Genomic DNA, 27,841 nt, shown 5'->3' on the forward strand with positions numbered 1-27,841 from the left:
ACACATTCACTCACACACTCACACCTACGGACACTTTTGAGTCACCAATCCACCTGCGTTTTTGGACTGTGGGAGGAAACCCACAGACACAGGGAGAACACACCAAACTCCTCACAGACAGTCACCTGGAGCAGGAATCGAACCCACAACCTCCAGACCCCTAGAGCTGTGTGACTGCGACACTACCTGCTGCGCCACCGTGCCGCCCTATTTTGCAGTAATATTTGTTTTTATAATTATGTCTATTATTTATTTATTACACTTCATGTGTCGTATTCGGCCATAGTTTATATTTTGAGGGATGAAAATTGTGATATTAAAAATATAGATTTTGTCAGCACTCAGGGCTTAACTGATGTGAGCAGCGCATGTGTCTATTTTGCTCTTGCATATGGGTATTGTCCCCTTTTTTGAGGTGAAAGCAGGTCTACTTATTTGAAAAGTGGTTATTACAAATTCTGAGTTCTTTGTAAATTTAATAGCACAAAATCAAACAATTTTTAATAGAACAGTAGGTAATCAGGAAAACATATGTAACATGCTGTTTATAAGCATCCATTCAGTCTGCCACAATCAATATGGAAAAATGACACCACTCAATGGCCAGGACTGTCATTTAAAAACATATACAGTTATGCTATTTAATCATCAAGTAATAGGAACTTTGGGGTTCTGGCCATGCAGAGTACAGTAGTTCCAAACATGTCCTGTGTGTCAAGAACAAAACTGTGTTTTTGTTTGTTTGTTTGCTTGCTTGTTTTTATTTTTTGTATTGTGTTTTAAGTTACATATTTACATATTTAGTTACATTATTTAGTAATACATCTTTGTCTTCAGGGTCAAAGACAAGGGGAACTATACAGACTTTTATCAGTGAAAGGGGCAAAAGCCAAAATTTGGCATGGCATGCGTTACCCTGGCATGTGTGACTTGCATCTGTGTGAAATGCATAAATGTAAATAAATGTAAATGTGTGAAGAAACCATTGACGTGGATATAGTGTGATTTTACATATTTTAAGGGACGGGCTCTGAATGTGCTACATCATTATGACTAAGTTATTGTGTGTGCTAGAAACGTCCCTGCCCTCCAGACCTGTCTTGTATTACAGTGTGTATCACATTTTGAAGCAATGAATATGATAATTTACAGTTTTGCAGCTGACTACTTCTATATTACAAAAACATGGCAAGAGAGAATCAGTTATCTTCAGTTCTCAACCAATTCTTATCAAATTTTGGAATTTGCTGCCAACACGAAATCTGCAATGACTAATAATTCATTCATTCTGGAAGTGCCTTATACTGGACAGTGTTGTGGTGGGCCCAGAACATACCTCGAGTCATTGGGCTTAAGGCAGGAACACACTCTGCAAAGCACCAGTCCATCACAGGGCATCACACAATCACACCAGTGGACAATTTCACACAGATAATCTAACTACCGGCCTGTGTTACTAAACGGTGGGAGGAAACCAGACCACCAGGTGGAAACCCACACAGATACAGGGATACAATATCTTCTTTTTATTTTCATTCGAACCCACATATATAAGTAAACAGTACCGTGTTTGTTGGCGAGGGTCTGTAGGGGGCTTAGGGCTTATCCCTCCCACTGACGTCACTGACCCCGCCCCCTCCCACTGGTGTCGCTGTAGCGGCGCTGCCCGGTTTACTCGGCGGTGAAGCTCAGCGGCTGAGGGCGTGGGGTGAGCGGGTGTGTGTTTGTTGTTTTTTGGTTCTCCTCAGTTGTGACCGTTGCTGTAATGGCCACCGACGGCACCGACGAGCGGTCGCCGCTGCTAGCGGCTCAGAGCCCGGGCAGCGTTACTCCCACCGCGCCACCGTACCTGCAGCAGGGCGGCAGCCCCAGAGGTGAGACCCCTAAACCGCAGCGCTGCACAGGGCGTAGCGAGGGTAACGTTACCGAGCTCCGGTTAGCGTTCCACCTTAAATGGACACATCAATGACATTATATCTTCGTTTATGCCAGTTTATTGTTGCAGTTTTCCTGTCCACCTTAAATAGAACAGCAGTTGCATTCTGGCGTATTCCCGATTGACATTACAGATTTCCTTTCCACTTTCTGAAATACAGCAGTTAAATTCCAACTTCTCATTCGCCGGGTTGTTATCCAATGATTCTTTCCACCTTAAACAGAACAGCAGTTGCCGCATGGTATATTCTCTGGTTACACACCAGCTTCGTTATAACGCCTGAATGTTCTGGTTCGAATGAATCATTTCCACCTTAAATGGTGCAGCGCAACTCATTTTGCAGAAGAAAATGATCGATATTTGATTATGATTCATTAATTGTATACAGCCCGCCGTTATTTCGAGAATGTAAGTAGCTAAATAAATCTATATTTAAAACGAATAAATTGAACTTTAGGACTATTTAAGGTGGAAAGGAAATTGCAGCGATATCCCGGAGAATAAGAAGCTACAGGGTAGGTCTTGCTCTGTTTAAGGTGGAAAGGATCATTGCAGTAAGAAACCAGAATGCAATTGTTCTTTTTTTAATGTGGAAGAGGATATTGCAGAAAGAAGTCCGAATGCGATTGTTTTTCCATTTTACGTGGACAATAAAGCCAATCTCTGCTGTGTGCTCCATCAGCCGAGGCCAGAGAGAGGAGCTTGGGAGGATAAAGTGAGGCAAGGAGAGAGAGAGAAAATCTGAGATGCCAGGCCTCTTCATAAATATCACTGCTGCAGATTTCTGATTGAAGTGGGAAAGAGGCTGTTGCTGGCTCATCGTGGGCTAATAATGCATGTTCTGTACCCAAGACAGGGTATAAACCCTTACTGAGTCGTCATCATGATGCCTGAGTGCTGCTGAGGGCTAACACCATTCCAGAGACATGATGATGAAGGAGGGATGGTCTTTCCTTGGTGGTCATTGTTATTGTGTGGCTAAATAATCTTGGGCAATCCTTGTCTCAGTTCTTCAAACCACTGTTACAGTTGCAATTCTACAGAGCCCTGATGAGTCATGGTAAAAATAAAGATATTCAGAGACTTAAAAAAACAACAGCTATCCATTAAATATATCAGATAATCAATGGATTCCCTCAGATTATGTATTGTTTCCCTACATTTATTAATTTGATCTCTCAATTAGTCAAATGATTTGATAAATAATGTATTTTTAAATTGAATGACCCATTTTTTACACAGAGAGAACAAAAATAAATTGAGGGAATGTTTCTAGAAGAAGCTGTTTCCATTTAAGCCTGACTGAGTATTTCAGTCACCATGGTTTAGCTAAAAAAGCAGGCCAAGCTAGTTTTAATCACACCAGGATAGCTTACGGAACGAGCTTAGTGAGTTTTCACTAATAGTCTGTCGCATTGCACTTCATTCAGTTGTTTAGGACATGTGTGAAATAACACTTAAAAATAAAGGTGAATACTTGAATACCTAAAAAAAAATTTCAACCAGTCTAAAGTAAATAAAAAGAGTGCACAGATACACTTTGTTTCAAGTAATTACTGGGTTTGCTGTCAGGTTAAATGCTTTGTCTTTGTAGTGGTATACTTATTGTAAGTGTTTTTTTACAGAAGAATAGAATGAAATAAGAACAGATGTTCTCACAAGTTAAAGAACCTCTTTAGTGCTGTGCTTTTTTCACTTTCTAGTTAACACTGTAGATGTAGATCTAGTAACGCATAGAAATTCAACTTTATCTTTGACAAAACTGAGGATAGACCAATGTGGCTGATACTCGGTGTTTTTCAAGCACAAGCCAAAGCTAATACTAATGCAACATTCATAAAATGCGGAAATTGTCTCAATATCAGTGATTATTAAAATTTGCAAGTAGTGGTATGACTACAGTATAATCATTTGTCTGATTTGTAATAATAAAATATATTATTAAGATTGTTTCAGTTCTGTTTTGTTATATAAAAATACATATTCAGAAGGACGTTGGATAACCTGGACCAGCCAAGACCTGCATACAGAGGGATGTGCTTGTAGTGAGCATCAGGATTTATCTTTGTGTTTAAAGGTCTATGTAATATTCTGAAATGTACTTGTGAACCCTTCTGAGGGGTGGGGCTCTTCTCTGCCTTTCTCAAAACTCCCCTCATTTTCAAAAGACATATTGAGGGTTTGCAAAAGCAAGGAAATGGAGGTTGAGAAATGCTACCTTTGAACCTTATGCTGGGACTTTATCTCCTGCCCTGGTATTTTCTAACACCAGGATTAGAGCTAATTCTGTTTCTTTCTGACTATAAACGTTCACTCTCGTTGGATGTATGAAAGGGATTAGCTACGGCTGCTGAGGAAATAGCTGCTGAGTTGGACCCTGCTCAGCATTGAACAGTGTAATCCACTGTGTTAAGATGGCTGTGCAGTTAATAAACACATATATTTGGACAGTGCATGCATCCAAGATCAGAACACTTAGTATGATACGTTTAGCCCAAGTCCTTAACACTGAAATAACTAATTCTTATTCTAATGTCGTGCTTTCTCAGAAGTGAATTCTGTTGCTTTGGTGGTTAGCAGATTCGCCTCTCAGCCCTGGGATAGTGGGATCTTTACATATTCTTCCTGTGACAGCATAGTTTTCTGCCCACATTCCAAAACATAAAGATCATATCAATTGGCTACTCTAAACCGTCCTGGTATGAGTGAATGTCTGTATGTGATTGGCGCTCTGTCCTGTGTCCAGTTTTCCAGGTGGATGGTCGTTCCTGGTTGAGAGTACTCTGCAGGCATTTAGCTGCCACTTCTCACCAGTCTGCGTGTTAATTGAGTGTTGAATGGAATGGCGTTCTATGCAGTGCTGATCGTAAGATGTCCTTGAGTGTCTAGAAAGGTGTTTATATATGTAACTATAAATCAATCAAAAAATAGAAGCTAACATAGGAAAGCCTTCCCTGACAGAATTATTCACAGAGGTGGTTATGGGATCCAGACCCTTATAATTCTTTTAAAAGCTTGCTTACAGAAAGTTGTTATATGCTGCCCAATCTCTGGGATATTGAGACACGAGGAAGTGTGGCTCAAAAAATAAATTCAGGGCATAGAGGTACATTGGCATTGACTTCAACATTACATAAATGTCAACTCAAAAGACACTGCAACCTATGGGTTTCTATCACGACTATTACTCTGCATGATTTTTATTTTCAATCTCAAAGACAATTATTTAGCAATTTAGAAAATCTCTGTAAAATTCTTTTTAATATTTCAGCTCGGGCTACATGTGGTAATCTAGTTTTTAGCTACTGCTACTACAACAGTAGTGCAGTATTATTAATGTATGTGTTGTAGTAGAAGCGTACAGCTAGTTCCAAAACTACTTTAGTAAAAGATAAATTCACTTGAAAAGGATTTAACCAGAAATAATTAGGACAACTTAAGATCTGAATGTTCAAACAGTTTGTATACTACTGGAGTCTGATTAAATAACTGATACTGCATGTTTTCTTTTGGTCAGTCCTAAGGAGACTATGGAACATTTTCAGAGTTGCCTGCTTTTAGTTTTTGGTTACAACAGGTTAGGAGACCAATCAGAGACCTCAGTTAATCTAATGTGAAATTTGATCCCCCAAGTAGATAAACAGCACTACAAGAGGTCAAAACGTGGCTTTGCTGATCAAGTAAAAACTTTTGCACATAAAAGGTACTCGTTTGATGAGTTTGTACCTCTGAGTCTCTGACTGTATGTATATATAAAAATATATAATATTGCTATTTTATGATCAGTTAATTACAGAAATAATTCATATAAAAGTAGGTTTTGGAGTATATTCCATAAGTTAGTATAGTGGATAGAGCACCACTAAGAGTAGGTGGTGCATAGGTAGTGTATAGCTGAAATTCATGCACACATTCAAAGGCCCAGTATGTTTATTGTATGAGTTCTGCCATGGCCAGATTTGAGACTGGACAGCAGCTGGGTCCAGTATTCAATGCTCTGTATTGGGAATAGGCCTCTCATTTTACATGCAATGGAAGGTGGTGTTGGAGAAACTAAATCCCGACTTCCCAGATGCTATATTGGTATGTAAGACATAAAAGACATGACTTCAAGTTCTGTTACATCAATGAGGAGCTCTTAGTTGAAATGCACAGCACAATGTTAAAATGACATTTTGAGGGAAACAATTTAAAAACTCCATTGTTTAGCATTGGAGCATTGTGAAACCATCTGCTTTACCAAACTGACCATGCAAAAATCATAGCAAGGGTTAATAGTAGTGCATATGGTACCTCCTCGCTGAGAGTGGGTGTTTCTCGGTAGTGCTCTCTCCTGTGGAAACCTTCAAACTAAATATGTATGATGTATAATTGGAGGAGATATATCAGTGTGGAAGAAAAGAGAGGCTTCTAAGGATTTGTCCAGAGACTTTGCATTAGGTTTGAGTTACTGCAGCATAATCCCGTATGACATTAAGGACAGAAAGACAGAGGAACCATTTAAGCTTTCTGATGGTTAACTGCTTAATTTCTATGGACTTCAGACACTGCCAGAAGCTAACATTACATATTGTAACATTACAAATGTTTCATTAAATTGAGCTCATATTTTGTACTTCTTAGATTTAGTGCAGCTTTGTTTTTTTGCTAAATAACTACTCACCAAAGCATTTTTTATCAACTATGTATATTAGCTGCTGAGGGGAAGAACCCATTTAAAGTTTTTTATGGAGCTGTATGTCCAGGTCAAGAACTATTTGGGAACCTTTGTCTCTTATGTGATTAGAGCCATGTTTTGAACTACAGAGGGGTTCAACCAGATGCTATTGTGAGAACATTTCCTCTAATAAACTAATTTTAGATTATCAAATGTGTTCTATAGAATTAGGCTTTGTTTATTTGGTTATTCCCTGCCTTGGGTGTGGTCGGGGGGACTGTGAAACTTGAAGGAATTAACATTTGGACACCATTTGCAGTAATGGTCTAAGCAGGGTATGATTAACATAGGCCTTTCCCTTTTCACTAGTCTAGTGATTTAGAAATCTGTAGAGAGATTGTTGCTTACTGAGAGTTGCATCGAAGGCAAGGCCTTTGTTCCTGAAAGAGGTCATGAGGCAGGGAGTCAGACAAATCTGCTCAAGAGTCCACTCCTTTATTACCATAGCTGCTTCAGATGGGCAAATGCTGTTTTCCTGTTCCTGAATTGAGTATTGTATTACAGTTAGCATTTAGAACACCTACATGTAGAAAATGTTCTCCTCACAATATGATTAATAGAATGGGTGACTGATACAGGAAAAAAACTATATTGCGTAACCTGAAGAACTTTTCGCAATATGCGTCATGAAACATAGCATTTATTTATGTATTTATTTATTTTTCTAATGGGCTGAATGGATTTGTATTTTCTAACAGGTAGCAGTTGCTGAAACCTGATGTTTCTGTTAAGTATTATATAAAATATAATTAGCTGCCCTTGTTTCTGTCTATTTAACCACAAAGAACTGACGTGGTGCTACATAGAAAAGAGTACACTTTACAGACTTTATGACAACCTGGAACTCTACATTCAGCACTCAGAACTATAGCCAGATCTTTGGCAGATGTTTTCTCCTAATCATTCAGCCCTAGCTGCTCATTCCCACTAAACTCAACTTGCATCTGTGTTAAAGTTTAAATATTCAGTCATTCACATGCTGAGCTGACCTCTATAAGGGAATTAGTAATGCTGTAATGATCCTGTGTCTAGACTTTGAAGAGAGTATGTTCTGCAGTAGTTTTCCAGTCTCAACTTGGTACTATGTTCACTTATTAGCAGATCCACGCCAATAATGTGGGATTACAGTGTTGATTTTTAATATAGCATGTTTACTAAAATAATACTTTGCAAAATATACATCTTTATTTTAAACAGCAACAATGTGGTGCTCCTGGATGATTTGCACTAAAGTTGGGAAAGTGGGTTTAGTTGATTTCCTCTGTTTGTTTCTTTATACCCATGGATCTCATAGACAAAACTCCAGAACATACAGTTAGTAACCTGATAGAATTAATGGTCAATTACCTTATCACGTTGATTTTTTGAATTTGATAATTGTACAGAATTTGAGCAAGATTAATTTTCTTTACATATGCAGTATTCACATTTATACTAAAAAGCTAAGCTTTGAGATCTTACAATTTTTTGAATCAGTTCAAGTGGTGTCAGTTCAGCTGTAACTTATTAACTTGTAATTAACAAATCTTGAGGAGAGTTGTAACAGTCACTAATTATCTTGCAAATTCATTCATTGTCTGTAACCGCTAATTCAGTTCATGTTTAGGGTTGGGTCTGGCGCCAATCCAGAATCACAGGTGGGAACACAGTGTGCTATTTTGCAAATTTTTATAAATAAATGTAATATTCTGAGAGTAAAATAAAGTGTATTAGGAAACAATAAATAAAAAAAAAAAACTATTCTGAATATTGTTGCTATTTGGTTTCTTGTTTTTGTTACAAGGCTTGGTTAAAATATATTTCCTTTCTTCAAGGTCAAGGTTGGGTGGCACGGTGGTGCAGCAGGTAGTGTCTCAGTCACACAGCTCCAGGGACCTGGAGGTTGTGGGTTCAATTCCCGCTCCGGGTGACTGTCTGTGAGGAGTTTGGTGTGTTCTCCCTGTGTCCGCTTGGGTTTCCTCCGGGTGCTCCGGTTTCCTCCCACAGTCCAAAAACACTGGTGGTAGGTGGATTGGAGACTCAAAAGTGTCCGCAGGTGTGAGTGAATGTGAGTGTGTGTGTTGCCCTGTGAAGGACTGGCGCCCCCTCCAGGGTGTGTTCCTGCCTTACGCCCAATGATTCCAGGTAGGCTCTGGACCCACCGCGACCCTGAACTGGATAAGCGCTTACGGATGATGAATGAATGAATATCAAGGTTATTTACGTGATTTGAAGGTGATGATAAATTTTAGGTTGGTTATTAAGAGAGTCTCCAGTTGCTTTGAAATTTCACAGATGTTATTTGCAAACAAAAATGAGTCTATATTACATTTAACCTAACATTAGGTTCTTCCCCAATCTCCTCTGGGTGTATGTGGATGGAGTCTATTGTAGTCATTGTATGTTGCTGCAGATTGACCAGTGTATTCTGTTTGTGTGTTGCTCTCTGTTTAGCTGAGCTTCCTCCTCCATACACAGCAATTGCAAGTCCAGATGCAGGAGGTGTGCCAGTCATTAACTGCCGAGTGTGCCAGTCTCTTATAAACCTGGATGGCAAGCTCCATCAGCACGTGGTGAAGTGCACTGTCTGCAATGAGGCCACGGTAAGGAAGCCTCTTATCATCTACCGCTAATGCTTAGTCATCCGCAACTACAGTGACCCCCCCCCCCCCACCACCACCACTCACTCTCTCGTGGTCTCACTCTCTACTGCGGCCATTTGTTCCTTTTTTTCTGCTTTCTGTGGATCTCCCTCTGGGTTTCAGAAACTACACGGTCCTGAATATTATCTTGAAATATGGCTATCTTGAGCAGGAATATAAAAATGCTTTTGGCCTTTTTTAACACTCGCACTCTGTACACTCTTCCTCGTCCATGCTGTGTCTGTATTTTCATTTCTGAGTACATATTGTAGTTTTATTCCTGCAGCTTATGTTTTGAACAGTATACTTTATTCACATCATGAACCGTACTAGTCCTTTTGAAGTGAAAGCCTAAGACAGAGCAGGCCACTGTTATAATCTGAGATCTGAAAACTGTTGGCAGCCAATGAGAGTTGGGATTGCCATACACATCTGATCTTATCTGAGTGTGCCTGGCATAGAACATAAAGACTCAAGCTCTTGCATTTGAATTTCCCAGTTGCTTTACTTAAAGGCGAAGTTCACTATTGTAATCAAAAACATTAAAAAAGAAAAAAAATCAGATGATGTTTCCTCACCATTTGCTGCTCTCCAGTCTGTTTACACACTTGAAAATGGTCTAATGTCTGTATGAAGCCGCAGTGTCCATAATTGAGTGTAAAAAAAAAAGCTAACTGTCCCAGTATCCTGGGCTTTCTTCTCTCTGTTCATGTCAGAGGCATCTGTAGTTTTTTAGACCACAGGGAAATATCCAAACATTGAAAAGCACAAACCGAAATGTGGTTTCCTCTATTCCTGCTCGATAGCTGGGTTATATTTACTTATTTTAGCTGTTTCAGATCACTTAAGTTGTCTCCAAACTCAGGAGACGGCTGACTGCATTACAGATTAATGAGTTTGGTGGTAGTTAAAGCAGTAAATAAAAACTTAGACAAGTTCAGTTTTAGCCACATAAAAACAACAGTCGTTATTTTCCCTCAAACAAACCGTTCCACCTTAAAAGTTGTGGAGCTTGAAACTGCATTTCCCCGCAATCGTAGACGTTCCCTACTTAGGGATTCCACTAGTTCAGTTTAATGGAGCTCTTAACATACATATAAAGACACTTTTGAATGGCGAATGGTCACATTTATATGAAATGCTGTTTTATTGAAAGACCTGCATTAGTTAAGATTATTATTTCCATACATTTATTTGAAATTATCCTCAAAGTATAGGCCTAGTTTTTCAGATTAATTCCTTTCACTTTCTTTTCAGATTTAATACCTTATTGATATCAGTGTTACACCCACAAACACAAATGTAGACATGTATACGTTTTCTAAATGGTTTTTGATGACTAATTTCATCACTGCTGTAAAGAAATCAGACTTTTCACATTTTACATGGGCTCAGAGACCTTCACTGTGTTTCTACATGTAATTAATTGATTAATTTCTTCTTACATAATGAAGTTTAGTTTGCATTGCATGATGTATTTTGGACTTACAGTTTAGACAACAGTTTTCTGAAGTACTCCTGAGTCTATGAGCCCAGAGTTAGAGATTTCCATGCAGTGCCTTTTGATGTCTCACAGGTTACACATATTTTACAGTGGGTTCCCAGCCATCTTCTACGCAGACTGAGATTTCTCTGGATTGTTTTACAGCTTTATGTACATTAGGTGGGAGATCTTGCTCTGAGAAATGTGGCTATTTCTTTGACGATGTAACCAGGTATAATTTTGTATTGGAGTGCATTGATGCCAATATGAAATTTGTTTGATTTGTTTAACCAGTGTAAAAAGGAAAGTGATATGTATCTGAACTGGGTTAATGACTCCCAATTTATAGCTCACAAAGGAAAACTGGTATTTTTCTTTGTCACTAAGCAATAGAGCAGCCAATCAGTTTGTCTGCTTAGTCATGTAGACTTGGCAGTGCAGTCAAGCAAATTGTGATGCTTAACAGAGCTTCAGGGCTGAGAGTTCAGTAAGATGCAGTGGCAGGTTTCACACGATTTAGAGGAAGGTGTGTCTAATCCTTTATCCTTCAAGCTCTGAGTCTCTATTTGTGTGACATTGAGATTGCCACAGGAGGGAGAATTGGCTAAGGATGAGGTTGCAAAAGAAAACAATAATTCTTAAATCTTATTAATATTAAATGAGATTAATTTTTTACAGAACATTTTCAACATACAGTTTAGAAAGGACTGTGGGGTAAATATTTGTGTTTTCTTAACGTCATAATTGTACAATATTTCCTTGATTCGTAGTCTTAAATGTGTCATGATCTTAATGAGATGTTGTTGGTGTTACATGGAAGTGAACTGAAGTAATATTGTATGAAATATGCTAAGTGAGATTTTCGCACACAAATACACAAAACTCATTTTCCATTTTCCCTTTTTTACTCTAATCTGTGTTAAACCTTATGAGTCAAATGAATTAAGAACTTTTTTCTTAGTCTTTCTCCCTGCTTTTCCAGGTAAATCTCAGCTAAGCTAGATCAAACACTGTCATTTGGGTGCTGAAGTGAACTCATTAGGGGTTATTGGTAACAGAATGGTGCTCTGATTCAGATGTGAGAGTTCTGTGTTTGATTAAGCTCCTGAGGAATGATTCAGCACAATATTCTTTAATTATCCTCGCTGAGGCTTTAGTACAGCGTCTGGATATTTTCTATAATAATGGGAATTATTATATAGTGCAGCTAGGGTGGAGCGTGCTTACAGATCATATTTCTGTAGTTTGGCCGAATGATCTAGACCTCTTGTGATGTAAAACTTGGTTTTAAAGTGTCTAGCAAAGGCTCTTAATGAGATTTTAGGCTCAGACATTGCGGAATGAAATTCCAAAAGATGAGACGAAGCATAATCTTTTGTTTTGCAACACATGCATGTTTTTGTGAACTTTGTCTGTTGGCTACATAATGTATTGTTTGTTAATTGTAATTTCAGTACTGGAAATATAGAATTGTAACTTTCAGTACTTATATTATGGGATATTATCCAGCAACTGTTAATAACAGTGTAGAATCTAACCACGTCACATCAAGTGTTAGGCTCTATTTCAGGAAGTAACAGTGGGGGGGAAGGGGTATGATCATTTATATTTTCTCTTTGATAAATTACATCATATTATTCACATTATTGTGTTTTCCCTGTGTTTGTGTTGGTTTCTTCCAGCAATTGAAAAACACATTGATAAATGGACTGGTGATTCAAAAGTGGCCATTGATATATATATATATATATATATATATATATATATATTATAAGTGTGTGTGTGTGTGTGTGTGAGAGAGAGAATTAATCACAATATGCTTTACCTTAGCATGTTTATTTACAAATAGTTGAACAAATCTCATCAAAAGTGCATTGGTGATATATACTTTTAAAAAGAAATGTTCTGCTAATAACATCATGATGTTTTTTGTCGTTCACCCTCAAAAAATGTCACCATACAACGGTTATTTCTCTTTTTTAGCCCATCAAAAACCCACCAACAGGAAAAAAGTATGTTAGATGTCCCTGCAACTGCCTCCTAATCTGTAAAGACACATCTCGAAGGATAGGATGCCCCCGGCCCAACTGGTAAGTGTTAGAAAGGCCATCCTGATTACAGTACAACAACATGACTGTGAATTGTCAATAAAGAGACAGAGAAAGCAGGCCTTTGGGATCCACTAGTTCCTCTGTCCAGTGATCACAAAGTGCTGACCCGTAAATCAGAGGCACTCAGCTCTGTGAAGCACAACTAAATGGATGGAGAATGGAGGTTGGGATATTTTTATGAAGGCAGAGAGAGAGTACTCTCAGAAAAAATTACAGTAGAGATGCATTATTTTCACTAAAGGTGCAAAAGTGGTTTAAAATCTACAGTTGTGTCCCTAAAAGTTACATTACATCCTGTACTCCCTTGAGGGTACCACCACAGTTACAACAAAGGTACCACCACAGTGACAAATTTACTGACAGTGTGCAGTAAAACTCTCTGGAACCTGGAACCCTGGCGTTCTGAATTGACCTGTTTCACACTGTCTTTGAAACACTGCGGTTTAAAGCAGAAACGCTCAGACATGGAACTGACTGCTTATTTCACTCATACTACATCTTTAGACAAGTAAACAACACATTCACAGGACTTTTTTTGCAACACCACCATCTGAACTGCTGGTCCGTTTTGTGCCTTAGAGGATGGTGTTGCAAAAGTCCTGTGAATTTAACATTACTGTTTTATTGAACCCCAGCAGACGCATCATCAACCTGAGCCCTGTGATGGTGATCCCGGAGGAGCAGCCAGCTCAGCCTGCTCTTCCCGTTCAGCCAGAAGGAATGCGTGTGGTGTGTGGACACTGTGGAAACACATTCCTTGTACGTAGGGCATGTTTCTCCTCATAATCTTCATTGATATTTTAAAAGAGAATTCTTACTATTATAGCCTTCCATGCAAAGATGACTAATAATTCAATCTGTTTTGTAGATTTTGAGGATTTGAACCCTTTATAAAAGTTATCTATTATTCATTTTATGTTTGAACTTTAATGTATTGGTCTCTATATCACAACAACGATTCCTGATGAATGTTCCTTCAAGTAGGAATTAATATAGATTTGCATGGAATGCACTGGTTATGCTGCCATATGTAATAGGAGACCAGAATCCCTCATTGCATTAGACAGTGTTTTCAATGCTCCTGTTATGCCTGTGGCCTCTAGGGCAGTGACGCTGCGTCCCAGCCTTCCTCTGGCGTGCCTATTGATGGTGCCTCTGCTCCCTTCAAGGTCCTAATGCTCAGAATGCTCAGCCCCACTGGCTTCTTATAGAAGGACTTAATAGTGATCCAACTAGTGGTCGTATAAAAACGGCCAACAACTGAAATCACCATACAACTAATCTGCCTCACAAAAGCAAGATGCAGCAGCTGCTTAAATAAGGCATTTTCAATCGTTATAAAGCAAATTTGAATAAAGTATTTTTATATTGTTGTGCTTAAAATACCTTTTCCAGAAGACTTAGGATTTAAGGTGCCTGTTTGCACCATGTCAGCCGTGCATGTGCTGTTACTGCATTTTGCCTTTGACACGCATTAAATCTGTTCATTTTCCCCATTTAAATTACATATCAATGACCCATAGAGGCTACCATCTTAGAAAGTGATTTAGACGAATGAGAGTTAGTCTTTCTAACTCATTTTAGCTCTCTAGACTCGAATCAAGTCCATTTTACCCAATAATAGATTAATAGAATGAGTGGGTTTTGTTATTCTTTTTACATTGATGTTTGGTTTATTTTCTGTGTTCTCCCCACAGTGGATGGAGCTCCGATTTAATACACTGGCCAAGTGTCCACACTGCAAAAAAATGTGAGTTACGTTTATTTTTATCACGTACGTGTGGGCAGTATGACTTTATTTTATCGTTATCGTGGTCAAATACACTTTTTCAATCCACTTTTACAGAATACTGGCACCCTCTCTGTCCTAAATAACTTGTATTTCATGTTATTTTTTTTTATATTTTTATTGTACATTTTGTTCAAACTTTATGGCAAAAGGCATGGCAGATCAGCCCAAAGGAAATAGTTCAGTCTTATCACATAAACGTCCACTGGAGGGTTATCTGTTTTCCTTCTCTGTAAAATTATTTGGAGATTCAATGTTGGCAGTGTATTTAACCAGTGTTATTTTTGCTGCAAGTCAACTGAAAGATAATGTTGATATACACAATTTCCACACAAATCTCTGCTGTATTTGAATCCTATGTATGCCACGCATTAATGTTTACAGGAGTGGCTGTGCCTGTATTCCCCTGAGTTCATGACGGCATATGATTTGCAATTCTCAGGACACAGATCGTAAATCTAAATTTGTGAGGCTCATTACTGGCACAAGGTCAGGCCTTAGTTCCACAGGGTATTGCAGAGGGAGAGAGAGAGAGAGAGAGAAAATAAACTCAGGGTTTATTTTACTGGGTTTGTGGTGCCAGTAATGTGATGCCACGGAGCCAGTGCCCAGCCAGTGCCAGGCTCTCCTGAGTGGAGTTAGAGCAGATTCATGCTGAAGTTTGGTAACTCCAACAACGCTCACAGTGATGACATTGCGCCACACAGCCACCGCTGACGCGCCTCATGTTACCAGTGATTTAAATAGGAAGATACCAGTAAAATTTACTTGTCATGAGAAGATGTGAGAGGAAGGAAAGAGGCAAGAAAAAGGAACTTGAGCACTCTAAGCCTTCGGATTTATTGTGATTTCAAAAGAATGTTTCAGAACCCAGTCACATGAGAGGCATGTGAAGGGTCCTGCTGAGTCTTAACAGGACCCAGAAGGGCCAGGAGGGTGCCATGTGACTGCTGACGAAATACTCAGCTGATTACAAGCATTTGTAAAACAGCCAGTTGGCATCTTCCTTCTCACCAGTTCACTGGATATGGCTCACGGAGTTATAGGTTAAGGCAGTTTATACAGCAGATGTGTAAAGAATTGCTTATCCAGTCACACCTCATGAAGGAGTAAAAGTTTAAATATACCCAATCAAATGTCAAATAGATTGTATACTTTGCTTAGTAAATAACCCATGGCAGTTTTCTGGATTATATCTGAAAGCAGATATTATTGTGTAGTGTTAGATAGAAGTAAATGGGGTCAGTATACTTCTGACAGACACATTATTTTTATTAGTTTACTATATTTGGTTAGTTTGCATGTTTTCAACCATTTAAGCGGTGTAGATCAAACCGTCTTTAAACCTATTAATATATACACAAAGTGAAGCATACATAGGGCACTTCAGCCCTGGAATAACATAAAAAAAACAAAAAGTAAAAATCTAAAATATAGATTTCTTATGGCCTTTCTGTTATTCTGAATTTCATTTAAATGCTTTAATGCCATAACATTCAGTCTAAAACAGCCACGTAGAAATATAGAAATTGGCCCATTGGTAGAGGTGTCTAAACTTTTGAGTGGCTTATAACGGTATAATATTAATACTGGTTTTAGACTTGTTTCTTTGTGATAATTGAGATTGTAGGTCCTCAGTCTAACTCTGTTTACTCTGCTTGCTCTCAGCTCCTCTGTTGGAAGTGCCTTGCCAAGGAGGCGCTGTTGTGCCTACATTACTGTAGGAATGATCTGCATTTTTATTGGAATTGGATTAACAGTGAGTACTGATCCCAACTACAACACAGCCTTTGTTTTCTTTTATTCCACCCCCTACACACACACACACACACACTCATTCCTACACTCGAAATTTCATTGTATTACACAAGATATTTCCATAAACCGTACATGCATTAGCAAACAGCATTGTGTAGTCAAATCATGAAACACATGAGACTGCATCTTCTTTTTCATTGGATAAGCATCATTTAAGAGTTTTTAATCATTCCCACATTTCAGAGCAATTGCTGTGGAAACTATAAATGTAGCACAATGCATCCAGGTCAAGAGTTAATCCTTAAGATTTATGAAACCAGTGTAGAAAAATCTGTTTAGCGTTTCTAAGAAAGGACCATTGCCCGGACACTACACAGCTATAATTCTATACGAAATTAAGCTCAGATAAAGGAATGCTTTAAATGAATGAGCTCTTTTTAAATGACTTTAGATTAACAATGAGAACTATTCATAATCTAAGCATATTTTGCACCCAGTTTAAAATAAGCTACTTTGTAGAGACCTGCTCATAAATGGGTCAAAGCAAACACTGTAAAAGTACACTGCTGTTTGAATGTTTTTAGTGTTATGTTTTCAAAGATGAAGCCAGTTTGGTTAAAGATGACAGAGTGTTACAGAGTGATGAACAGAGATTGGCTATTAATGTAAAATTGAGAACACATTAAAATAAAATTCATAATTCAGATACAATGGAACCTCTACCTATGAAATTGATCCGTTCCGTGACCCGGATCGTAAGTGGAAATGTTTGTTTCTCGAGTCAATTTTCCTCATTTAAAATAATGGAAAAGCAATTAATGCGTTCCAACCCCCACCCCGAAAGTCACCCTTTTTGCACTGATATGTGTTTACAACACTCTCAAATTAGTAAAACAATACATGTAGCGTTACTAAAAATAAAAGAGAAATACAGTGGTAACAGTAATGAAAAAAGAAATAAAGTTTTAAGTGGTTACACATCGCTACCTTGAAGACGTGACGACTGGCTGGAGGAGTAACACAGGCACTGGCTGTATGACGGGAGGTGGGGGGTGGGTGAAGGTGGGGCGACGAAGCGTAGATACGGCTTAACTTAGCACGAATTTTGATGTCTGCTATTTACACTAATGCTAAGTTGCTAAAGCTACAAAGTGCTAATCTTAAAAGCTCACTCAAGTCTGGGCGCTGGGAGACTCGCCTATTGGGGTCAGTGGACATTTCCAGCCGCCGGCTCTGATTCGTTTCTAGAGTCATGGTTCGTTGGTGGAGGCAAACAATATTCAAATTCCCGGTTTGTATCTTGGAAAGTTCGTTAGTAGAGGTTCCACTGTATTTGAAACATGGAATAAAAAAAACTAACTAAACTAACAGTTTGGTTTTACTATAAAATATAAAAATGTACATTATTGTATATAAAACAAGATAAACTCAGTTTGCCATTGTAATTGTGTCTGTCTCCTTTCGTCAGGTGGGCACTCAAGACTTTGCTAGCCGTTACCATGCTACCTACGTGTCCTGGGCCTTTGCGTATCTGCTGGGTCTGATCTGTCTGGTGCGGGCCTGCTACTGGGGAGCGATTAAAGTCAGCTATCCAGAGAACACCTTTGCATAGACCGTGTCTTTCATCCAACCAGTCCTTTTAGTATTTCATTTTATTCCTGATTTTACCAGGTGTACATTTTGAATGGTCGTTCTAAGTAGGAGAACTAAAATCCAGTCTGGGGTTTTGGAGGTGACTGCGAATGTTGAACTATAACTTGTTGAACTTGATTGGCTCTGATGTGTATCTTTGCTGGATTAAGCTTCGTAAATGGTTTTGATGAGTTAGATTTCTGAATAAGCTGAAATCAGTATTGCTGGCGATTAATGAAACACTGATCAGATGGAATCATTGAAGTCTGCTTGGTAGGCCTGGTGGCTTTGGCCGGCTCAGAGTAACTGTGACCCCTACTGGATGGACAGTGTGTACATGTTACTGCATTTTGTTACTGACTTGACCAAAAGAGGTGATCTTTTATGAACAACTTGCCCATTGCACTACACCTTTTATGCAATTCTTCTGTTCTTTTGCTGCTAGCTGTCGCGTCTGTAAAAAGCCGAGAGTTATATATTAAAGAAAAAACTGCCCACACTCAACAAGGTACTGTGTCGCATCAAAATATTCAGATGTGTGTAACTTTCTTTTACAGTCCGTGCCAATGTTCCTGTTTACGTGTCTCTTAGGGGTTGTCCCTCGGAGAAGATCTATCAGTACTCTCAATTCACTTCTGATTCGGCTGCTGTAACCCACTGTGAGCAATAATCTTTTTTTTTTGTGGCTTTCGGACTAAGAAAAACAGCATGCTCACACACACACCGCACCAGTTCATTCGACTTATCAGTCAGCAGCCAAATGTACGTGTATTGAATGGGGAAAAAATCACATGCATGATTTTCATTTGATTCTTTTGTACCGCAGAGCAGTGTTCTACGTCTCTGTCACTGAAAGGGCAGCGTTGAAGTGTTAGGCCCTAAATCTAGTGCTATTCCCTGTAAGTAGAATGGACATGCCTCTGCTATCTGCCTGATTCCGACACTGGTTCAATCCTTGCTAGCATCGCAGTAGTTCCCTAACCTAGTCAGGACAAAATGGGCACAACTGTAGTTACTAATCTTGTTCTGAATGTGACGAGAAATTTATTTTGTACATAGTTTGTTCGGTACACCGAGACTGTAGCTTGAGTTGGAAAATGGCTTGGGTCTTTTTAAAACTGATAATTTATCAATAAAATTGTGGAAAAAAAGCTCTTGCTCACATGCTTTGTTTTTGTAAGACTGCATTGTGTTTTCAGCTGTTTGTTTAAGAGAGATACCAAGCAAGGAATCATGTCAGTGGTTTAGTTTTTGTAGTTTTTTTTTTTTAACTTTTGGGGTTCTAAGTGTCATCCAAGTTGTGAATAATTCATTCAACATCAAATAAGTGAACACAATAAAACAACGACACAAAATAAACATGGAGCAGCTTATATTGTGACTTTTTAATTATTATTTTTTTTATTACACAAACTGCAGCAACAGATGCGCTACTGTCTCAGACTTTATATCTACAAGCTGGACCAACAAGACAGCAGTGTCTACTAAAAACTCCAGTAGCACTGCTGTGTCTAATCCACTCCTATCAGCACAACACACACTAACACACCACCACCACCATCACCACGTCAGTGTCACTGCAGCATGATCCACCGCCTGAATCATTCCTGCACTGTGGCTCCTGACCATTAACGAGCAGGTGAAAGGAGGCAAACAAAGTATGCTGCGCAACAGATGGAATACAGTGTGTAATTGTAGCGCTGCAAAGTGCTCTTTTTCGTCAGTGGACATAAAAATGATTAAGTGGCCCTTGAATGTAAGTCACTTTTGTGGATCACACCGTTAAACCAATGTAATGGAATAACACTGACACACACAGACAGAATAAAGGTCGTGTCACTGCGGCTGAGTTCTTCAGGAGGGGACACTCACTACCCACCCCAGCCCACCCTGTACCCCAGTCAACCAAATACCTAATGCTAATACACTATATAAGGACCAGGGAGGTAATTAAAATGTATTCAACTTTCATTCTGCTTTATTCCACTGCAGTTATCCATCACTGACTACAAAAAACCCTGCTGCTTGTGTATCTATCTATAGACGTATAATAGATATACAAGAATACAAATGTGGACCTATTCCTGTGTCAGTGATTGTAACTAACACAGTTAAATGAAGAATGAGCTGTGCCCCAGTGTTTTTTTTTTTTTGTTTGTTTGTTTTTTGTGCATCCGCTGCTTTAATGCCTAAACCCAAGTTTTCACCCTTCAACCACATCAAGAACTGATGGATTTCAAAGAGAACCTTATGCCTTAGAACAAGTATTGGAATATGGCATCAGTCTTAGTACAATTTCTCTGAACATCCACAGGGTGGCAGTACTGTCCTGTAATATAAACACTACATGGCTCTGGGTTTGGTGGGACATAACAGCCGTACGACACACAGCCGCAGTGAATGTTTTAGACACAGTATATATGTATATATATAAATGGTATATTTTATTGACCAGAAGGGTTATTTTGACATAAGCTTATGCTTGAAGGCTAAGCACCAGCTCTATGAAAGAGTCAAACAAATAAATACAGTGCAATTTGAGTTCCTAACTTGTGTTTATTGATAGTCAGAAAACATGTTATTTCTTACTAATTCAAGGAATAAGGTTTAAAAGACCCCCTAAAAGGTGGTGGCAGCACGGTGGCGCAGCAGGTAGCGTTACACAGCTCCAGGGACATGGAGGTTGTGGAATCGATTCCCGCTCCGGGTGTGAGGAGTTGGTGTGTTCACCCCGTGTCCGCGTGGGTTTCCTCTGGGTGCTCCGGTTTCCTCCCAAAAACACACGTTGGTAGTTGGATTGGATGTTGGATTGGTGACTCAAAAGTGTCCGTAGTATGAGTGTGTGTGTGTGTGTGTGTGTGTGTGTCTGTCTGTGGAGGACTGGCGCCCCCTCCAGGGTGTATTCCCGCCCTGCCTTGCGCCCAATGATTCCAGGAAGGGACCCACCGCGACCCTGAACTGGATAAGGGTTACAGATAATGAATGAACGACGAAAAGGTGTGTTGTTTTTGGCTGCAATAATTCAATGTACAGTGGGACATCTGTGCACAAATGGCCCAAAGATCCCAAAATATCCAGAAAATGGACTAAATTTGTCAACTTTAAACGGGCACTTTGGAAAGGATCATCCGCTCACTCCGTTATCTGTAGCTCATTTCATTGGCGCTTTTCCAACAATATGGGCATGTAAGGACACCAACGAAAGGTGTTCAAGAGCCTCTGTAACATGGAGGTAAACAGGGTAAGGACACTCACTTCGCCTGTTTTAGTTGGTGTTAGTTAACGTTAGCTTGACTCGCTAAACTCGGTGCTCAGATTATACTCGGCTACGTAGCTGCATTACGGAGGTTTATAGTGTCGGAGGAATTCGAGTTCGACTTCGATCACATTTACAAGAATAACGGTACCTCTACATTTGAGTTTAGCTTATTGCTAGGCCATTGTCATGAATAATGTTGGTTATTTAGCTATCGCTAGCTAGATACTGTCATAACAGTCAGTCATAACGGTGTTTTACCGCGGCGTTGTTCAGCTGTTGTCCACCAGTGACGTCACGGTTGCGTTCAAGAATTTCCGTAGCGAGCTCGGGTTTTTCCGTCAATTTAATAAAATTGTCAGTTTTAAAGCAAATTAAGCTGCTATTTTCATTTTAATTCATACTTATATATGTCAGTAACTAAAATAAAGTGAGATATTCATGGAGGTCCATTAAGTGGTGCTTAACCTTTAAATGCCCTACAGTAATGGATTATGTGTCACAACATTTCAAAGTTTAGAATAGATCCTCAGTAAATTGTTTGGTTCTTCGTCCTATTTTAAAGCTCAGTGAACTGGATTCAGTTAGAAGAGAAACACTGCTCCCCACCAGGAACTGAGCTTGATACTTGTATATTGTGTATACTGAGCTTAATACTGGTGCATTCATTTATTAATTAATTCATCTTCTGCCATGCTTGATCCTGTTTTTGTAGTCATGGTGGGTCCATAGCCTATCGTCTTAACAGTAAATGTGCTACAAAAAGATTATTTGAGCAATGCCATAGAAGAACCACACTTTTATGTGAGTAAAGAACCCTAAGATCGATTAATACATGTTTAAACCTTTAAAATGTTTCTCACACGTCTCTTAAACAAAAATTGTTCTTTAAGGAACCAAAAGTGGTTCTTCAATGGCGTCACCCAAAGAACCTTTTGAGTATCTTTATTTTTAAGAGCACACTCAAAATTACTGGCCACAAGGCAAGAACACACCCAAAAACCAACATGTGTTTTTGGACTGTGGGAGGAAATCTGAGCACCCAGACACTCACCCCAGAGGTGGGGAATGAACTAAGGACCCAGAGGCCCTGGAGGTGTGTGACAACAACACATCTTCAGCACCGCCGTGCCTCTCCCTACACACATTTATTTATGAATTAATATGCGTTATTTACTACTAGATTTCTGTGATGAGTTTAGATCGACTAACTCTTTTGGACCGTAAACAAAAAGGCTGTATTTTTGGTTGTAGACATCACAACCCCTGGTTCCTATTACCATCACTGTAAAGAAAACAGATTCTCCATTTAAAACAACTGCACATCTTTAAACAACTTCAAATGAGGTTTAGATAACAGTGGTTGAATTATACACAACCATGAAACAATGCCACACAAGTGATTACAGTCATTTATTTAGAGCTTACAAACTACATAAAATCCTGCAACATAATTGAATACCTTTATACAGAAACAGATTCAATAGCATGTGGTTTATCAGGGTGGATCAGCTGGAAGTACTGCTACATAAGGATGGAGGCCTTGACGGCTGACAATTACACACTAGTTACAACGGCAGGGGACACCGCAGGTCGCACTCGGAGTCACAGATTAACAAAGTGCTAATCCTGGAGAAACACCAACACAGTGATGATGTCACTGAGCGCCATCATCAGAACGATGAGGTCATTGCTTTAAAGATCACATCTAGGAATGTACTCCGCTTTAAGATCTAATGATGAACGTAGATGTCTGACGGTTTTCACCATGACGTCACAGCTGGCGTAAACACAAGGGGGCACTCCCACACGATTAAGAAATAGCAATGGCAATCTGGCTTCCCTTTTGATCCTTTTAACCTCTTGTGTCCAAACATCTGGAATCAAACAGCTTTAATTGTTGTTTAGGACCCACCACGATGCTGTAGGTAGAAACACAATTAAATTTGGACATAAATAATGTTCAAAGTCAGAGGTCACATTTTGTTAAGCTCCAGGCAGAATGATCAATAAAACTTGAGCAGGTGATTTGTATTAAAACTATTTTGTATATAATCATGTGTGACTTATAAAGCTGTATGTGCATTCATGTTTTAAAGGAGTGGCTCTGGAATGAGGGTTGAACGTAGGGGGTAGAATAAAAAAAGGCTTTCACATTCTAAAGCTTCAAGTTTTAGAATTTGAATTATTGAAGTGGAGTTCAATAAATTATTAACAGATGTTAAAAAAAGGGGACTCCTAAAAACCATGCAAGACCACCACAGCTGTCCCCATTAGATATATACAGGGGTTAGACAATGAAGCTGAAACACCTGTCATTGTAGTGTGGGAGGTTTCATGGCTAAATTGGAGCAGCCTGGTGGGCACCAGTAAGACCATGTGCATCCAATGGTTCAAACATTGTGTCCTGAAGGTGGTGCCGTGTATCAGGACGACAATACACCAATGCACCAATACACACCAATACACACAACGCACCAATACACACAGCGAGACTGGTGAAAGATTGGTTTGATGAACATGAAAGTGAAGTTGAACATCTCCCATGGCCTGCACAGTCACCAGATCTAAATATTATTGAGCCACTTTGGGGTGTTTTGGAGGAGCGAGTCAGGAAACGTTTTCCTCCACCAGCATCACGTAGTGACCTCGCCACTATCCTGCAAGAAGAATGGCTTAAAATCCCTCTGACCACTGTGCAGGACGTGTATATGTCATTCCCAAGACGAACTGACGCTGTATTGGCCGCAAAAGGAGGCCCTACACCGTACTAATAAATTATTGTGGTCTAAAACCAGGTGTTTTACTTTCATTGTCCAACCCCTGTATATATAGCTTTCGTTTTTGAAAGACAAAAGAAAATCAGTCTGTTTTCTTAATGGTTTCCTACCCTCTTCCTCATATTAACGTAGTGCAGATGAGTAGAATTGTGATGAGTAGCAATGAAAGAGGATCTATTCACCTTATTACAAGCCAGTGGCGCATCACAATTATGTTTGAAGCTGTTATTTTAATGTAAAAATACTACGTAGTGTTCCCTAAATGGTCATTTTAGTGGAAAGTAAATGAAAGGATTGTCTCAGCTAGAATAATGCAAGGCTCTGCTCTGGCCCTACCTGGTACCAGCATAGTTGTTGTGATCTCTGGTGTCTCTAGGAAGTCCACATTGCCTCTCTGGAACGTTTTACTGTAGTTTGTCTGCAGATGACTACACATAGAAAAGACTTTAAACACATAATACTAGAGATGCATGAATACCAATACTGGTACTCGGATATTTACCCAATACCGTGTTCATTTACTCTGTCTAGTAATCACAGACAAGGCTCCAATACCAAAACTCAATACATTGTGCCTAGGTATGGAGTCAAAAAGATTTTGAGCTTGTAAAACAATACTCACAGGTGTAACTGCGTTTGAGGAACTACAAACACGTCACATTCAAATCCAAACATGTATTGGAATGCTCAAATTTTAAACAACAATAATAATAATTTAAATTCACAAATGTGGAATAAATATTTGTAATGTATAGAAATCATTTTTAAATGTAAAAAAAGACAGCCAATTGATGGACCAATAGGAACGCTTTAGCTGGACCAATCAGATTGTGAGGTGTGTTTAACCAATCAGAACAATGGTTTGTTGCCATCGCTCAACTTTTGCACGCTGTTGGTAAACACCTCCAATTCTCCGTCATGGTGATTCCATCCAGAGATACAATGGAGAGTCGGGTAAGTAACAATGCTAGTTCATGTTTCTTTTTGAACTAGCATTGTTACTTACATGACTCTCCAGTGTATCTCTGTATCTCACTTTCCACCAACAAGGAACCAGAACGGTTCCAGTTCGCAAACTGAATTTGGAACAGTTGGCACGTTTCCACCGACATAAACTGCTTCGCGAAACCACAAAAGTTTGTTCCCAGCTGGAACCAAAGGAGAGCTGGAGGAACGGGCTCAGAGCTTCAAATACTGTTTTATCGCCCAGTGGAGCTTGACGGGGTCATTTACAAAATTTAATATAAGTAAATAATAGAAAATAAAAAAGAAACATGCCCCGTTTTTGTGTTTCTGGTCCTGTTAGCACCAAGAACCAAGGTTCAAAAAATCAGGAACAGAACCTGTTCAAGAACCAGAGTTCTTTTTGAAAAGCCCTATGGTTGACAGCAACAAATTAGGGTTAAACACACCTCGCGATCTGATTGGTCTAGCTAAAGCTTTCCTATTGGTCCATCAATTGGCTGTCAAAACAGGGTCTTAAATCTACAACTGCAAAAAGAGATTCACACAAGCCACAGAGAAGGTGAATGTGTGGATTTTTTTCCACCACATTCAAAAACTCCCACTGTCACATTTGGTAGGGTGACCAGACGTCCTCTTTTACCCGGACATGTCCTCTTTTTTAGACTTAAAAAAATGTCCGGGTGGAATTTCACAAACGTCTGGGATTTTGTTTTTCTAGAGCTTACATAGAACTTCAAGAAGCGGTTCGTTCACAAACTAGTCCCGCCCTCCCCTACTCCGATTGGTTCGCTTGAGTGAGAAGGGGGCGTGGTGAAGTAGCCCAAAATCTTTGGATTGGACGGTCTGACTGAGCTACCGTTATTGGTCGATAACCTTCTCTGTACACATTTAATTGGTCAGTCTGCACGTCAGTAGTCGTCGACCCCTCCCCGGAGACGTGTCCTCTTTCTCACCGTCTCAGATCTGGTCACCCTACAGTGAGTATGCTGCACTGTTTTGACTGTCCTCGAACAAGGTGGGTTTTTCTTCACTCAAAGTTTTTTTCCTCCCGGGAAATGTTTTCCAGATTGAGAGAGACGTGTTTTTTTTCTCAAACAAAATCATTTTCTCTACTTGCGAATTTTGAATAGCTTCCAACACCATAGAGCAGGCTGCTAGTCTTAAATAAACACAGCCAATAAATAAACACTTCCAAGTGGAGAACTTCCCAGCCTTTATTGTATAACGGAAACTGTCTTACCAAAGATGCATAACACTGTGCAAATGCATATCAAGAGCTTGTTGCTCATGTTACTGATTTATAGATAGATAGATACTTTATTGATCCCAGAGGGACAGTCAAATTTTTGCTGGTGGGAAAATACTAAATAAATAATGGACAGTTCCAGAAATGAACAATAAAGTTTTTGTTTAAACAGAAGTGTTTTCATTAATAACACAATACTCCTGATTGTTTAATTCTAAGTAAGTATCGTTATCTGTATCGGCAAATATAAAGAATACTTGGAAAAAAATGGTATTTATGCATCCCTATGTGATACATACTAATACTTTCTAATACTAGAGTATAATTTAACTCTTAACTAGAACCCGAGGATGCTAACAGCTCTCTAGATTGTGTAATAATCGAGTTTATCCCTCTGTACCCTGTCCATGTTCTGTTCACACAAGTGATGAATATTTCAAAATATAGAGCCGTTTTAAATCTGCTTAGACCCAGAGTATCAAATTTTGCCGTACAGCATGATGTCAGAGATCTATAGCTAACATCTTCTGTATCTAATTTCATGAACAAGACACTGAAGAAGACACAAAGGTCATGTGTACACAATAAGGACTAAGATGAAATTATGGCTTACTTCTTCCACACGCTGCTGTGTTCCCAGAACTCATACAGTATGAAGCGAGATTCATCAGCAATCCTCTGAACCGCAACACTGCCAACAGAATACAAAGACAAACTAATAAAACATCATTTGGTTTGTTTTTCAGTTGTTAAAATGACACTGGAATGAATGCATGTTGTTGCAATTAATGAATGCTCACAAGCTAGTGGAAAGTGACCCAGAGAGTGTACTGCTTGTTCTAATGCAGTGGTTCCAGTCAGAAGGTTTTCATTCATATTAGGATTTTGGTGACGTGTGCAGGGGGTCAGAACAAACTACAGCACTCAGTAACTAAGACCTGCAGTATATTAAATGTGTAACTGTAGTTCTTACATTAGATGGATGGGTGGGTGGGTTGGGGGGCACAAACGGGCACTAACTAGGCTGCAGAAAATTTCTGCAACATTTCAGAAAACTTGTTTTTAAGATCTGGATTTGGGAAAACTGATTAACCAGTGACAGGACTTTCCACACAGAACACAAGTCACACTGAACTGTGAGACTACTAGCACCAACTCTCTGGACCGCTGTTGAAATAGGCCAGTCGCTGTGAAGAGGGTAAATATTTATTCCATCCATCCATGATTTAATCCATCCATCCATCCATCCATTATCCACTGCTTATCCAGGTCCGGGTCGTGGGGGAAGCAGTCGGAGCAAAGAAACCCAGACCCAAATCTTGGTCTGCCCTGGGGCCTCCTCCCCGTTGGACATGCCCGGAACACCTCACCAGGAAGGCGTCCAGGAGGCATCAGAACCAGATGCCCGAACCACCTCAACTAATAATAATAATAATAAATGGAATTTTTAAAGCGCTTTTCAGTAACCCAAAGACGCTGTTACAATCAGATGAACACATAAAGACAATCACATCCATAACACTACATAACATACAATGATACAAAA

General features: G+C 39.3%; 2 protein-coding genes across 3 annotated transcripts in view; one reads left to right on the forward strand and one right to left on the reverse strand.

Annotated features, from left to right (window-relative positions):
- Positions 1-1,624: 1,624 nt before the first annotated feature.
- Positions 1,625-19,336, forward strand: pip4p2 (phosphatidylinositol-4,5-bisphosphate 4-phosphatase 2). The gene is made up of 7 exons (XM_066673473.1): positions 1,625-1,874; positions 9,087-9,235; positions 12,741-12,847; positions 13,504-13,627; positions 14,566-14,618; positions 16,326-16,416; positions 17,884-19,336. The coding sequence occupies exons 1-7, from the start codon at positions 1,766-1,768 to the stop codon at positions 18,025-18,027; spliced, it is 777 nt and encodes a 258-aa protein (XP_066529570.1). The 5' UTR covers positions 1,625-1,765; the 3' UTR covers positions 18,028-19,336.
- Positions 19,337-22,724: 3,388 nt separating this feature from the next.
- necab1 (N-terminal EF-hand calcium binding protein 1) overlaps positions 22,725-27,841 on the reverse strand; it is a 52,243-nt gene continuing 47,126 nt past the window's right edge. For both annotated transcript variants that reach the window (XM_066674919.1, XM_066674918.1), the window contains 3 exons: positions 26,909-26,986; positions 24,420-24,511; positions 22,725-23,225 (listed from right to left, as the gene is read on the reverse strand). In XM_066674919.1, the coding sequence (XP_066531016.1) occupies positions 23,197-23,225; positions 24,420-24,511; positions 26,909-26,986 (199 nt within the window). In that variant the 3' untranslated portion in view covers positions 22,725-23,196. The remainder of the gene's footprint in view (positions 23,226-24,419; positions 24,512-26,908; positions 26,987-27,841) is intronic.

This window comes from Hoplias malabaricus, chromosome 6, assembly GCF_029633855.1.
Source record: "Hoplias malabaricus isolate fHopMal1 chromosome 6, fHopMal1.hap1, whole genome shotgun sequence".
NCBI lineage: Eukaryota > Metazoa > Chordata > Actinopteri > Characiformes > Erythrinidae > Hoplias > Hoplias malabaricus.

Coding starts and splice junctions, on each gene's coding strand:
- pip4p2 (XM_066673473.1), top strand. CDS start 1,766: ATGGCCACCGACGGCACCGACGAGCGGTCGCCGCTGCTAGCGGCTCAG. Junction 12,848..13,503: donor GGATGCCCCCGGCCCAACTG/GTAAGTGTTAGA, acceptor ATTGAACCCCAG/CAGACGCATCATCAACCTGA. Junction 16,417..17,883: donor TTATTGGAATTGGATTAACA/GTGAGTACTGAT, acceptor TCCTTTCGTCAG/GTGGGCACTCAAGACTTTGC.